The sequence below is a fragment of the Diabrotica virgifera genome, chromosome 2 (genome assembly GCF_917563875.1).
Source record: "Diabrotica virgifera virgifera chromosome 2, PGI_DIABVI_V3a".
In the NCBI taxonomy this organism is placed as follows: domain Eukaryota; kingdom Metazoa; phylum Arthropoda; class Insecta; order Coleoptera; family Chrysomelidae; genus Diabrotica; species Diabrotica virgifera.
The window spans coordinates 80,932,706-80,948,716 of NC_065444.1; the positions used below are offsets into that span (position 1 = coordinate 80,932,706).

Sequence of the window (16,011 nt, forward strand, 5' to 3'; positions counted from 1 at the left end):
ATAATAACGACAATAATTATGATGCATAAGAATAACTATGATTTTTTCATGAAAAGACACTATACCTATCTAATGTACTTTACAGAATTAAAATTGGACTATTTAAGCGGCCTCAGGAATATTTTAAAATTATAAACAATTTTTTGACTTAAAAACAAATAGAATATCTCGGGAAATATTAAACTAAATTAAATTATAAAAACGGCATTCGAAATGTAGCGGCAGGGAGCTTCTTTTAAAAGAAAAAAATGTTTAATTATGATAAGTAGTTCCTGAGATACAACCGGTCAAAGTTGACCAGAATTTACGGCAAAGATATAAACAATAGGATCATAATTTTCAAACCGTCACCTTTTTATTTTTATCCTCTTTCTCTACACCAATTTTCATATCCTTAAAATACTCATAATATATATTATTATAATAAAAACTGTCGATAGTACGTGTGAAAATTGTCAAAAATAGCAAAATTCCAATCAAAAATTAGGTTGGAGAAACTGTAACCCTCAAAGTTCAAAATCGGTATACGTTAAAAAAAGCATTTTCTCGGCTTTCCATGGAGCAATTTCCTTCATTCTTTTTTTGTTCCCAAGTAACTCGAGTAGAGCCATCGAACTAACGCATTATTAAATGTCAGACTTGCTTTTGTTTTGTTATAATAGATTAATTTATTTATAAGAACAGAAAACTACATATTTTTTCCAGTTGTAGGCTTTTTCTTACATAAACTTACTACAAGTGTACCTTTTAAAGTTAAAAACATAAATATTCTCATTTGAAAGCTGTATAATTATTTAAACAATTTTTATTTAAACAAATTAAAATTTTGTGTTATAATAAATAAATTAATTAATTATAACAAAACAAAAGCAAGTCTGACATTTAATAATGCGTTAGTTCGATGGCTCTACTCGAGTAACTTGGGACCAAAAAAAGAATGAAGAAAATTGCTCCATGGGAAGTCGAGAAAATGCATTTTTTTAACGTATACCGATTTTGAACTTTGAGGGTTACATTTTCTCCAACCTAATTTTTGATTGGAATTTTGCTATTTTTGTCAATTTTCACACGTATTATCGATAGTTTTTATTATAATAATATATGTTATGAGTATTTTAAGGATATGAAAATTGGTGTGGAGAAAGAGGAAAAAAATAAAAAGGTGATGGTTTAAAAATTATGATCCTATTGTTTATATATTTGCCGTAAATTCCGGTCAACTTTGACCGGTTGTATCTCAGGAACTACTCATCATAATTAAACAGTTTTTCTTTTAAAAGAAGCTTCCTGTCGCTGTTTTTCGAATGCCGTTTTTGCAATTTAATTTAGTTTAATATTTCCCGAGATATTCTATTTGTTTATAGGCCAAAAAATTGTTTATAATTTTAAAATATTCCTGAGGCCGCTTAAATAGTCCAATTTTAATTCTGTAAAGTACATTAGATAGGTATAGTGTCTTTTTATGAAAAAATCATAGTTATTCTTATGCATCATAATTATTGTCGTTATTATAGCGACCGAAAATTTTTAATTAACAATTCAATTGTTGCTAAACTGTTTATTTAATTTCCATCGGCTTCTGGAATTATAATCTACACAAAAAGAGCTTTTACATTACCAAGTTATTTAATTATTGATTAACAATTACTTATCTAAAATTTTAGTTGAAAATTAAAGATTTTGTTGGAAAAACCCGCTTTTTACAGGGAAAATTTTCATCGAAGTGAATCAGGAAAAACACGTCTCTATGCAGAATTTAATTGCGGTGAATTTTTATTTGGGTGTTTTTGGTGTAAAGTTAAAATCTTTGGAGTTATAGAGCAAAAATTGAAAAAAACACGATTTTCGGGCGCCATTTTGTTTATAAAAAAAGTAGCACACTATCTGCTGCCTTTGCATACCTATATTATTAATACATACAATAATAAGATTCGATTTCAGCAATAAAATTGCTGGTAAATAACTTTTCCCAAAAATGGCCTATTCTCCGATAATCAGCCCAGACTATAATAGCAGTCTGATTTTTGCATGAGAGTTTAATGAAAGGGTAATAAATCAATTGGATGTTCTGTCCGACAAAATGCATGGGACGTTTTCTGCATCTGACCTTCCAAATTTTTTAACTGTTCCACAATTAAAACTTCCTCTGTTGTAGTGTTCCCGTACATCAAAGTTTGTCCGACTAGACACCGTTAAGCTGCTAACAAATTTTCAGCTTGCTATTAATCAACTATTTTTTGGTACGCGGGATCCAGGCCTATATTGGTTAATTGTTTAGTTTCAACACTCATTTATAAATTATAAATAAATATTTACAAATGCAAATAATTACCTGCAAATATTTGATGGATGACTAAATTTTTTACATCTTGGGCTACAGGAATTAGTGACATACCACTTGGAGATACCCAGGGACCTAAAACTACTTGGGGTGTTGAGGCATTCGTCGTTTTTCTGGCACCTAATTGTCCACATCCGCCCGTGCCGAAACTGTACACCCTTCCTCGAGACGGCACGAGCGCAAGAGAATGCTGTCGACCGCAGGCGATCTGTGTTATTGTCGATCCCATCAGTTCTATAACCTTAAACAAGAAGAAACAAAACATCATTAATTTGGTAAAAGCTGACTAGTGTTGGAAAATTCTCGAGAATGAAAAATCGGAGAATATTCTCGAGAATATTCCCGAGAATATTCTCGATAGGAGAATATTCTCGAGAATATTCCCGAGAATATTCTCGATATGGAGAATTTTCTGAGAATGAACCCTATGCGCTTAGGGATATTGTTAAATATTAAATTTAATCATGAAATTATATGAGAAGAAACAACAGTGTTCTTTATATATTTATGTTACAGTTCAAGTTGATTTTCAGTTAGAGTTGACTTTTCCTAGTTCGAGTCAACTCCAACTGAAACGAGCAGTAAAAGTTGATTTAAAGAATTTAAATCAACTTTTACTAGTTGAAGTTGACTCTTCCAAACTCTTGTTAGTAAAAGTAGATTATACAATTTATACGAATATGATCTCATGCGCATTTTTGATGAGTGTGCGTCTCTTTGTTTTGACCGTTTCAACTACTTATTAGTCCAGGCTGTAACGTCGCCGCCGTTAGGTAAATTATTCTGATTCGATTTTTTTGCACAAACTTACTCAAACAAATACATCCTCATAACAAACACACAGCGTCAGGGGTTACCGTGGTCGAAAAATTGTTTAACCAATTTTTATTAACCAAATTCACAAAAATAATTCTTATCTACTCTACCTCATATTATGTATAAGTTTTTATTGTATGAAAATTGTACATGAAGGGTTTAAAGTGTGCCTGAAGTAATAATGTATTTTAAATGAGATTTACTTTTTCGCACTGTTTTTTAGCACACTTTCATATAATCAAATATCCGTAACTTTCGCCTTGTCATGGTGATGACATGTGAGCAATAAATTACAAAAAAAGTTTTGACAGTTTTGTTGTTTGACAGAAGTTTGAATTTTTAAATGTCAAAGTTCTAAAAAATTGTAAAATAGGAATGTATTCCAGTGACGAAGAGTTGCAGTTTTTTTATTTGTTTTTAAGTAGATAAAATATTTTATGGAACTGTGCGTGAAGTACTATTTGCGCACTTAGGCGATGTATAGCACTCGGCCCGCTCGTGCTCTAAACATCGCGTGCGTGCGCAAAAAGCATACTTCACGAACTGTTTTATAAATAACTAAGTATTTCACTCCGGACAAATTTTTTTAGATTATTTTGGTCATTCGGAGCAAAAAAGGTATCTTGTGATTTTTCTCTAAAATTGATAGTTTTCGAGTTATACGCGATTTAAAATTTGAAAAATGCGAAATGACAATTTTTAAGGCTTAATAACTCGATTAAAACCTATTATTATGAAAGTCAGAAAGTCACCTAATCAAAGTTTAAAGCCCCCCCTACAAGATCCTGAACAAAGTTTTGTCATTATTTTATTACTAAGCTGTTATTTTTAATTATCAACAATGAGCGCTAAAAGCGTATTGAGGAGGCCGTCAATGTGAGTGCGAGTAAGATCCTCCATTCCGACCGTCCAATGGTGCATCTCAGTCGCACTCACATTGACAGCCACCTCAATACGCTCCTAGCGCTCATTGTTAATAATTAAAAATAACAGCTTAGTAATACAATACTGAAAAATATTTCTTCAGTGCCTTGTAGGGGGGTCGTTAAAATTTGATTTGGGGACTTCCATAATAATAATTTTTAACTGACTTATTAAGCCTTGAAAATGGTCATTTTCGCATTTTTCAAATTTTAAATCGCGTATAACTCGAGAACAATAAATTTTACAGAAAAATCACAAAAGACCTCTTTTGGTCCGAATGACCCAAATTAATGATGTAAAAAAATGTCCGAAGTGAATTTTTTTGTGAATTTGTTTAAAAAAAATTGTTTAAACAATTTTTCGATTACGGTACCACCTGACACCCTGTGGATTCGTTATAAGGACCTCTTTTTGAGTAAGTTTGTGCAAAAAAATCGAACTGGAATAATTTACCTAACGGAGGCGACGATACAGCCTGGACTATAAATATCACGATTTGAACATAATATACAGTAACATTTAATTTCTAGAATCGGTTGTTTTGTGTGAATCAACTTTTACTAAATGGCATTGGGAAGAGTATACTTTAACTAGTTGGAGTCTACTTTTACTAGGAAATGTTTATTAAAAATCTTCATTTTATATTTATAATCAACTTTTACTAAAACCAGCCGTGTGAGTCGACTCGAACTAGGAAAAGTCAACTCCAACTGGATAATCAACTTGAACTGTACCATATATAAAAAAAAATACAAAAACAAGAGAAAACACAACTTTTATTTGATAAAAAAATGAAATTTTCTTCTTAACAGCAAATAATGGATGTGGTGATCTAATCTGAAAAAGATTAGCCTCAGATTCACAATCTGTTTCTATAATTAGCTCATCTTGGTCATCTACATTCTGCATTTCAATGTACTGATGAGAAGTTGTGGGAATTTCTTTTTCACGAGAGAGCTCAGTCATGGCTTGGTCTACGTCTAACAATTTTAAATTGTGAGCAATAAAAGTTTCCTTACGAGCCTGTGCAGCAGTAAGCCGGTTTCCTTTAGAGGAGTGGATAAAACCATAAGTACTGAAACTTATTTTAGTTGCTGCACTGGATGAAGACATATTTAATATATCAACTGCTATTTTGGTTAATTTTGTTCCGAAATATGTACCTGTTCATCATATGACTTGATTGCGTCAAGTTTTTCAATTGATTTTACAAAGTATGCTTTTCCAAAAAAATTCCTCCTTAAATCAATAAAGTGCCAAATTTGCCATTATTTCGGCCGAGTCAACACCATATTTTCAAGTTGCTAAAATTATCTATAAACTCAGTTATCCCAACTTGTTCCTCTCTGTTTAAATGAACACCATTCTAAATATTTGCACGTTAATACGGTTAATATAGCACCAAAACAATAAATACTGACACTGTAAACACCCCAGCTAGTGGTTCATGGGATTCCTCAGCCCCGGCTACTTCAATTTTTGGGGATTTTGTCTAAAATCGCGTGATTCCCCGGCCGGCCAAAGCGAAAAAGCATTTCATGAGCGGAGCGGTAAGTCGGTGTTTGGCCTTCAAGAACAATAATGTTTGGGATGCACAAAATATACTAGGTGAATTGGCAAAAACAATATACTTACATCTTTTTTAAATTGATGTGACTCATATCTAGTTTTTATTTTTATTTCGGTCTTTGTAAATACAGAAAATTCTCGCCGAGAATTTTCTAGCCAAGAATATTCTCGTTCTCGAGAATATTCTCTTGAGAATATTCTCTTCTTACATCACTAAAGCTGACAGATCCGAAACCGCTAACTAAAAATCTGATTTGTAGGCGAAAAAATCTATACAAATGTACACAACTGTTCAATCGATTTTGAACAGGCTTTTGACAAGGTCCGACATAACAAAATGCTAGAAATATTGAAAACAGCTGGATTGGACGATAAAAATTTACGAATAGTTACAACTCTATATTGGCATCAAGTGGCAAACACAAAAGTTGAACAAGAACTGTCGGATGAAATAAATACAAAAAGAGGAGTGAGACAAGGCTTTACACTATCGCCTTTACTCTTTAGCTTGTATTCAGAGGAAATATTTAAGGAAGCCCTAATGGAGACAATAGAAGGTATTACTGTGAATGCAGTAATTGTGAACAATTTTGATATGCCGACGATACCTTAATTCTAGCTAATTGCGAAGAAAACTTTCAAAGTCTAATGAACAAAATAAAACAAACCTGTGATCATTATGGATTAAAATTCAACGGTAAGAAAAGTAAATATATGATAGTTAAAAAACAAAATTATATAAACGATGACGGAATAAAAGTCGGAGATGACATACAGGACAGAGTAGAGAAACTCGTGTATCCCGGCAGTAGGATCAATGAGAGCTAGGATCCAACCGCAGAAATTAAATGCCGAAAAGAAAAAGCCCGAGATAGTTTTGTAAAAATGAAAAATAGTTTGGAGCCACGACCTCAGTATTGACCTTCGAGTTCGAATGACGTACTGCTATGTCTTTCCAGTCCTACTCTTAGTCCGTTCTTTAACGGTAAAATATTGCAAAACCTCTAAATTTTAAAGAACTGCTTGGATTGACATGAAATTTGGCATACACATAGCTAACAAGTCAAAGAAAAAAAGTGATATTAAGCCGATATTTGCTTTTGCCCTGGGGGTGGTTTTCACCCCCTGTTGGGGGTGAAAAAATATTCGTCCAAAGAAAGTCAGGAAATCGATAAACTGGCTAATTCTAAGTAACTTTTGTTCTATAGAGTTTTTTCACTAAGTCAATACTTTTCGAGTTATTTGGCAGTGAATATGTTCATTTTTTTAACAAAATAACCACGCTTTTAGACGGTTTTTCGCAAATAACTCAAATATTAAGTATTTTGTCGAAAAAACATTCTTAGCAAAAATATAGCCTGTAAAAAATTTAAAAAAATGGTGTATATATCACGTCTCTACACCTCGTAGAAGCAGAGTTATAGCTAATGAAACACAGGTTCATATTCGTCAAATTCCAAATGGAATATTTTAACGTGAAATAACCAAAAATGAAGCACATTTCGGGGAAAACTCTTTCAACTTATTTAAAGTGTTTAAAAAAAGCTTCATTTTTGTTTTATAAAAAAAATTCTGGCATCAAAATTAAAAAAGTTACGCTCAAAATAATGTTAGTCCCTTGGTTTTGGTAAAAAAATCGAGAAAATCACCCTCTAATTAGTATCTTAAATGAACTTAATCGTTACGACTTCACAAGTTTCTTGACTCGTGTATATATTGTTTATATGATCTGTAAGTTTCATCGGTTCAAAGTCCTTATTATTGAAAGGGCTGTAGTTAAAAAGGGTTGAACGAGTCACTGATCACGAATGTATGCAAATTTTGAAACGCCAAATCTCAATCAATTTTTGTCTAACAGAAAAACAAAAAAATACATGATATTTAGAAAAGCAGATCTGACTTTTTTTGTTTTTCAAGATTTTTGGTATCTCTCACAGTTTTTAAGTTATTTAGATAAAAAGCATATTTTTCAAAATTAAAATTTTTAAAAATTTTACTTTGAAACCAAATTTTTTCAAAAATAAGCACTTTAAATCGATGAAACTTACAAATCATATAAATACAACATAAGTAAAATAATTTGTGGAGCGGTAACGATTAATTTCATTTAAGTTGCTAATTAGGGTGTGGTCTTCCCGATTTTTTTTTTGCAAAAACAAAAGGGACCAACTTTATTTTGAGCGTAACTTGCTTAAATTTAAAGCTAGAAACTTTTTGTAAAAACATAAATAAAGCTTTTTTTAAACACTTTAAAAAAGTTATAATGGGTTTTTCGCAAAAAGTGCTTAATTTTTTAGATATTTTACGTCGAAAAATTCTATTTGAAATTTGGTGAATATGAATCTATTTTTCATTGGCTATAACTCTGGTTCTGCGAGATCCAGAGACCTAACGCGTACACCATTTTTTTACTTTTTTATAGGCTATATTTTTGCCAAGAACGTTTTTTTCGACAAAATACTTACTTTTTGAGTTATTTGCGAAAAACCGTCTAAAAATGTGGTTATTTTGTTGAAAAATGAACATAGTCACTAGCAAATAACTCGAAAAGTGTTAACTTCGCGAAAAAGCTCTATAGAACAAAAGTTACTTAAAATTAGTCAGTTTACCCATTTTCGGACTTATTTTGGATATATATTTTTTCACCCCCAAGAGGGGGTGAAAGTCACCCCCAGGGCAAAAGCACACATCAGCACAATATCACTTTTTTTCTTTGACATGTAAGCTATACGTATGCCAAATTTCATGTCACTCCAAGCGGTTCTTTAAAATTTAGAGCAAAAACCGTGAAAGAATGGACTATCTATGGAGTACGTGACTCTAAGTGAGGCTCTGCTTAAACGCTTGGAAGCCTTTGAGATGTGGGAATATAAACGACTATAAAGAATATGCTGGATCGTCAGAGTTAGAAATGAGGAGGTCCATAGACGGCTGAACCAAACTACACAACTTGGCAATATAAAGAGACGCAACATGGAATACTTCAGTTACATTATGAGACACCCTAAAAAATGTGAAATTTTGCATCTGATCATTCATGTATCATCCAAGGCAAACGTGGTCCTGGAACTCCAGGGAAATAAGCTAGAAATAGACCATGTTCGGGACACTCAAATATCCAGGTAGCTGACCACTTATTTAGTTATTGTAGACATATAGGAAGAAAACTTACCTGTTTCCTGCCTAGAGTTCGCGTCCGTTTTTTAATTATTAACAATTTAGTGCAAAATCGCAATTTTTTCGATTTTTGTCACACCATTCAAAAGCTAAATAGGTAATTGACAGAAAACTACAAAATTTAATTTTTTAGAACATTGGAAAACCTTCAAAATGCCGATTTTTGAAAGTTAAAAAGTTAATTTGTTGCTACGCAAACTGCAAAATAAGTGAAAATCGTTATTTTTTAATAACTTTTACCAAGGGTTGGCAAAAACCAGGGTTTTTTTTAAACAAAAACCAGGTTTTTTGGTTTAAATCAGGTTTATTTGGTTTAAGCCAGGTTTTGTTTGGTTTGGTTTTTTTGATACAAAGTATAATAAGTCTAAAAAATACTAGTATATTAGTTTGAAAATGCTTTTTCGGTATTTTAACTCGGTAGATTCGTAGGTTCCCTAGTAACCGTTTGATCTACATTTTTGAAAAATCGTAGAGGGTGCTGTTCAAAAATACAAATCCCATTCTCTAAAATGGCATCAATGAAATTCCTTAATTATTATAAACAAATTAGCTGCGAATTAAAAAAAAACACATGGCTAACTTTGTCCCAAATGAACCCAGGCTAAATTTTTTTATTTGAAAATTCGTGTTAAAGTACTAGCTTTTCGGATATATAAAAAGATTGTTTCTACGGAAAATATTTTTAAAATTATTATAAATGTTTATAAACTACAAAATTTCAAAAATTTGGCATTAGGATTTTTGACTATATTAATTAATTTTTTTTATCTTTTTTTAATACGAGTACATTTTGATACTATCAGTCTTCTACTTTCATTTGGCACACTCAGAATTGCCCTATGTTCATCTTTTCTGACTTATGTTATTGCAAAATAAAGGTCTCTGGGATAAACAAATATAATGTCTTTTAAACTAATTAATAGATCGGCCTCAAATTTTGAGGGTTTGTTAAGTACCAAAATACCCAACTTTGGGTGAAACCCTAAAATTCTAAGTTAAATTTAGTAAAAGTTATTAACAAATATCGATTTTCATTTATTTTGCAATTTGCGAAGCAACAAATTGACTTTTAACATTAAAAAATCGGTAAAATTAAACGGTATTTTGAATCTTTTTCAATGTTATAAAAAATCAAATTTTATAATTTTATGTCCACTATTTAGCTTTTTAATGGAGTGCAAAAAATCGAAAAAATCGCGTTTTTTTTTCACTAAATTGTTAATAATTAAAAAACGGACTAGAACTATACGCTTTGAGCTTCGCTGGTGTCGCTCCTAGCAGATTACTAATGCAACTTTCACCAGTAATTTTTAAATTTATTATTTATTTGTTATCGCTTAATATTTACAACGCAAAAAAGTAATTAAATTGTAATCGATTTTTTAAAGATTTTGCTAATCATTTTAACGTTCTATTAATGAAATATTAATTTCTTGCTTCGGATACTTTCACAATTATCATGTAGATGGCGCTTAGATTAATTTATAATCACATATTACGAAATATTAAAAAAACTTAAATTCAGTATTTAAATGTAAGTATATTTAAGGTAAAAATATACACCACAGGTTTGACCAACTAATATTATTTCCTATTAATGTTTTTAGTTTCAATGTTTTAAATTAATCACTTTGACATTTATGTCAAATTTCCAGTAAAAGCTTACAGACTTGTCACTACTGGCGCTCGCGAATTTTTAATTATCCCCTCTACCTACGAGCTCATAGCGTATAGGCAGGAAACAGGTAGGCTTTCTTCATATACGTCTACAATAACTAAAAAAGTAGTCAGCTACCTGGATATTTGAGTGTTCTGAAAAAATCCTTATTTCTCTGGACTATGGTAGAAATGGCTGAAAATCTAATACTATATTATTATAATTACAAGCTGGAATACTTCGGTCACATTATGAGCCACCCTTAAAACTATGAACTCTTGCATTTGATCATTCAGGGAATGGTCCTAGTAGAAGAACATCTTGGCTGAAAAATCTAAGGCAGTGGTATGGTAAATCATACATCAATACTACATCATTATTCAGAGCTGCTGTCAATAAATTTACGAAAGGGAATATGGCAACCAACATGATATCTAACCATGGTACTAGAAGAAAGAGAAAAAACGACAACTGAAGAATTTTGTATTTTATGTTCATCCAATTTGTTCAAATTGAACAACTATTTGAACATATGAATACTTCTTTACCTGTCTGGGTAATATTTCATTGCTCATCGTCCCGTGTCCTAGTTGTCCGTACATTCCAGACCCGCAGGTAAGAACTCCTCCGTCTAATGTTAAAAACATAGAAAACTCCTCCCCGCATGCTATATACCTCACTCTAATATTCCTAAGTGTTTTCAGATGCTCTGGAAACATTTTATTCTCGTTATGATTAATTCCCAATTGCCCGTGAGTGTTTTTTCCTAAAAATAATAGTAAAAGTTAAAAATGTTCGTAACAGTTTTAGAATTTCGGCAAAATATAAAACATGTATGTACCATATTTCTAAGGGCCTTATAGAGGATACAGCAAGTCCTGTTTGAAATCATGTCGTTTTCTGTCCATCTGTCTGCCTATCCAACAACTATTGATACAAAGGCGTAGAAAACTTGGCGGCTAGGTTTCGCTTGTTTAAAGACAGGATCCTATTGATTTTGGGGTCAATATGTCACAGGCCACCACAATGTTTATCGGAATAATCCCTCCGATGCGGATCCAAAAGAAAAAAAACAGTCTTCTTCTTTACGTCTTATCTTTCAAGGACATTGGCGATCATCATGGACCATTTTACTCTGTCTGCAGGTGTTCTGAAGAGTTATTGTTGTTTTTCCACTCCACTGCCTTAAATTTTTCAACCAGGATGTGCTTCGTCTCCCCGCTCCTCTTTTTCCTTCCACTTCCCCTTGTAAAACTAATCGCATCAACTTATATCTTTCAAGTCTTAATATGTGACCAAAGTATCCCTTTTTCCTTCATAGTGTTGAGTATTTCTTTTTTTCTTTCATCTTTCTTAATATTTCCGTTTTTGTTACGTAATGTGTCCATGAAATTTTCCACATTATTCCACAACACCACATCTCAAAGCTGGCAAGTATTTTTCAGTTGTGCCCGTAATCCTCCCTGCTCCAACCAAAAAGGCGTATTCTATCGTCTGCATATCTCAGATTATTCACTAGTGTTCCCTTAATTGACGTCTTCTAATGGGGTCTACACCAAAATCCCGACAGCCAAAATCACGACAGCCAAAATCACGACAGCCAAAATCCCGACACGCCGGAATCCCGACACGCCGGAATCCTGACAGGTTTGATAAGTTCTTTTTAACACATAATTACATTTATTTCTGGTTTTTTGTTTATGGCCATCTGTTTTTTATTTTTTGTTACTAAACAAAAGTATTTACCATTTAATATGAACTAATTTTCTAAATAAAATTTCTAACATGGGTATATCAATTAAATTAAATTATTTTTTTTTGCCAATATACAGGGTGAATCACCACTAACGGGACGGAAGATTACAGCGAAATGGTAAAAGATTTGAAAAAAATTTAAACTGAATAGTTTGTAAGTTGATAAAAGCTACATTTTAAAATTATTTTGAAATATACAGGGTGTTTCAATAAATGGCGGCGTATCAAAGTTATATTTTTTCTTATAGAACACCCTGTATTTTATTGAATTTTTTAATTGTCCGTAAAAAATAAGGTACAGTTTCATAAGGCTTCCCTATACCTATGTACAGAGTGTTCTGAGCTATGTTGACTTTTCTTAAAATGTAAAGTTTTAAAAGAAGGCTTATTCTCAAGTTATTTAAGAAGTTATAAAAACATTACTTTTACATCTAAATAGTTAGATATTGGTTGAATATACTCCATGATTAATTATTACACATTTGTCTACAGGGTGTTCAAAATTTACAGTTTCATTATTGCAGTATTCAATGTGTCATATGATGCTTATTTTAAATGGAACGCCATGTATATTAATAAATAATTATACTAAGCAAACTTACCTCTTTCGAATGGTATATGGATGTCCTATACCTAGGTGTCATAGTTTTTGCGTAATTTACAATTATTTAAATTCTTAATCTGTAAATCGATTTTAAAACAAAAGATGTATTATACAATTAATGTCATTGTATGACATTGTCAGTTTATGATAGTACGGTCTGGTAATTATCAAAACTATAAACATCCGTGAATGATATTCAATTTTTTTTACTGAAAAATGGCTTTGGTAGAGCCAATTTCATTCAAATTTAATTGTTCCTAAAAATGAACAATCACGCTACCTATGAAAGAGTAGACATGCTACTTAGCATTGGGGAATATTTTAAAAATTGTCTCTTAGCTTCTAAAGTTTACGCTTAAAAGTATCCTGATAGAAAGCACACAAAAAAGGGCGTTTTTGAGAGATTTCTCGATAGATTCCGTGCTACTGGTAATGTTGCATAGGTACGAAAAGTTAAATAAAAATTAACCATTTATTTTTAATGACGTTAACGAATTTGATGTCCTGCTTTCTGTTACGGAAAACCAAAATACTAGTACGTGAAAAATTTCGAGCCAATTGGAAATCAGTCAAACGAGTGTATGTAAAATACATAAGAAAAACCACTATCATCCGTATAAAACTCAACTTCACCAGCATTAGACAGAAAGGGAACGTTTAACTTTTCGTTTATAAACTTTAGAATTTGAAGATCATGATTTTTTTTAAGAATGTATTGTGTACAGACGAATCTATCTACTTTCCATAATAATCGTCTAGTTAGTAGACATAGCTTTCATTTTATTATGATACAGTAAACAAACATTTTACTGTTGATCGCCAACATCGATGAAGTGTTAATGTTTGAGGCAGTATGCTGAGCGAGTACGTTATCGACCTATATTTTTTTGACGAAAATCTGAATGGAGCAACTTTTTTAAATTTCTTAAAACAAGTTTTTTCGATCATTCTTAAAACCTTCCACTTAGCGTGCGAACAAACATGTGGCTCCAATTGAACGGAGCTCCTGCTTATTTTTGACGTGATGTTAAGAACAAGAACAACCTCAACACAAAATTTAGAAATAAATGGATAGATAGATTCCGTCCATATATTTGGCCACCTAGGTCACCAGGATTGACCAAGATGATTTTTTTAAATGGGGTTATATTAAAAATATTGTAAATGCTACACTTCCTACCCTACTACTTCAGATGATATTTTTATGAAATTAAAAATTTCGAACGCTTTTGAGTCTATAACACCGGCTATGTTAAATAATGTAAACAAATCATTTAAAATCGTCTGTTGTATAAACATTTTGAAAATGTATTACATAACTGATAATTTTTTACATATGGTTGTGGTTCACTTTGTATTATTTATGTATTTGTTTTGTTAAGATTCTTTATGTTTCGTTTTGTATTTAGTTATTTTCAATAACGAAAAAATTTATTTTACAAATCAGCAAATAAAAATATATCTATATACCTATTTATTTAAAACTACACTCTATAACAACTAGGCCAAGATGATGGGTTCAAAAATCGAGAGTGACTATAAATATTTTTAAAATCGATGTACGGTTTAAGATAATTGTAAATTACGCAAAAACTATGACTCCTAGTTATAGAACATCTATTTACCATTCGAAAGAGGAACATGTGTTTAGTATAATCAGTGATTAATATACATGGTGTTCTCATACAATATCCATCATATTATGCTACATTGAATAATCCAATAATGAAACTGTAAATTTGAACACCCTGTAAATAACTGTGTAATAATCAATCATGGAATGCATTAATTATAAGATAATTACCAGACCGTATTGTCACAAAATGACAATGTCATACAATGACATTAATTAACTTCATCTTTTGTTTTAAAATCGATTTACAGATTAAGAATTTAAATAATTGTAAATTACGCAAAAACTATGAGACCTAGGTATAGGACATCCATATACCATTCAAAAGAGATAAATTTGCTTAGTAAAATTATTTATTAATATACATGGTGTTCCATTTAAAATAAGGATCATATGACACATTCAATACTTCAATAATGAAACTGTAAATTTTGAACACCCTGTAGACAAATGTGTAATAATTAATCATGGAATACATTCAACCAATATCCAACTATTTAGATATGTAAGTAATATTTTTATAATTTCTTAAATAATTTGAGAATAAGCCTTCTTTCAAAACTTTACATTTTAAGAAAAGTCAACATAACTCAGAACACTCTGTACATAGGTATAGGGAAGCCTTATGAAACTATACCTTATTTTTTGCGGACAATTAAAAAATACAATAAAATACAGGATATTCCATAAGAAAAAAACTTTGATACGATATATATTTTGATAAAAATATAAATTTGTTGGGACACCCTGTATATTTCAAAATAATTTTAAAAGGTAGCTTTTATCAACTTACAAACTATTAATTTAAAATTTTTTTCAAATCTTTTACCATTGTATAGTCCAACAATAATATATGTAATCAAATCCTGAATTCAAGTTTACTTTCATATAATAGATATTACCATGTCACTTACAACCTCCCATTTCAATAAGCATAGCTTTTATGTTATAAAATGAAGTGTTTAATGATTTTTTCTTTAAACCTTCGGATGACCAAGCGGGGGAAATTGTGACCCCAGCGTATGTTTTTCTTTAATAAATTCAAAAGTATTTTCAATTTTTAACTCATAATTTTTTTATTTGACTTTAATATCATTCTAGATATCCTCATATTTTGAAATAAAAAAAGTCCCTATATTTTACGAATAAAAAATATATTCTGAAGTTGATGTTTAGTAAAATACCGTCTATTATGTGCAATTCCAAGTAGTTTTACGCTAATGACGTCGACTTTGCAAAGTAACAAGACACTTACTCAACATACTCACTACACATGACACTAATACTCATGTTGTGACTGGCTGAATGACATAAAGTCTTTGCCATAAAAAATTTAAAAAAAAACTTCATTTTTTTGTTAATTGTCATTTTCGACATTTTTGACCTGGGGTCATTTTCCCCCCCTTCGTCATCCGTGTAACAAAAAAAGGTTGGTCATCGGAAGGTTAAAATACATAATAATTATGTACCCGTACTTATTAGTAAGTAATTAATTTTTCAATTTCTATACTCTATAATACGATTTGGTATTGCAT

At 31.1% G+C, this 16,011-nt stretch overlaps 1 protein-coding gene across 3 annotated transcripts in view; it reads right to left on the bottom strand.

The window, feature by feature from the left end:
- LOC126879533 (probable E3 ubiquitin-protein ligase HERC4) overlaps positions 1-16,011 on the bottom strand; it is a 125,606-nt gene that overhangs the window by 83,271 nt on the left and 26,324 nt on the right. For all 3 annotated transcript variants that reach the window (XM_050642638.1, XM_050642636.1, XM_050642637.1), the window contains exons 5-6: positions 11,033-11,250; positions 2,333-2,582 (exon numbers count right to left, since the gene is read on the bottom strand). In XM_050642638.1, coding sequence (XP_050498595.1) covers positions 2,333-2,582; positions 11,033-11,250 — 468 coding nt within the window. The remainder of the gene's footprint in view (positions 1-2,332; positions 2,583-11,032; positions 11,251-16,011) is intronic.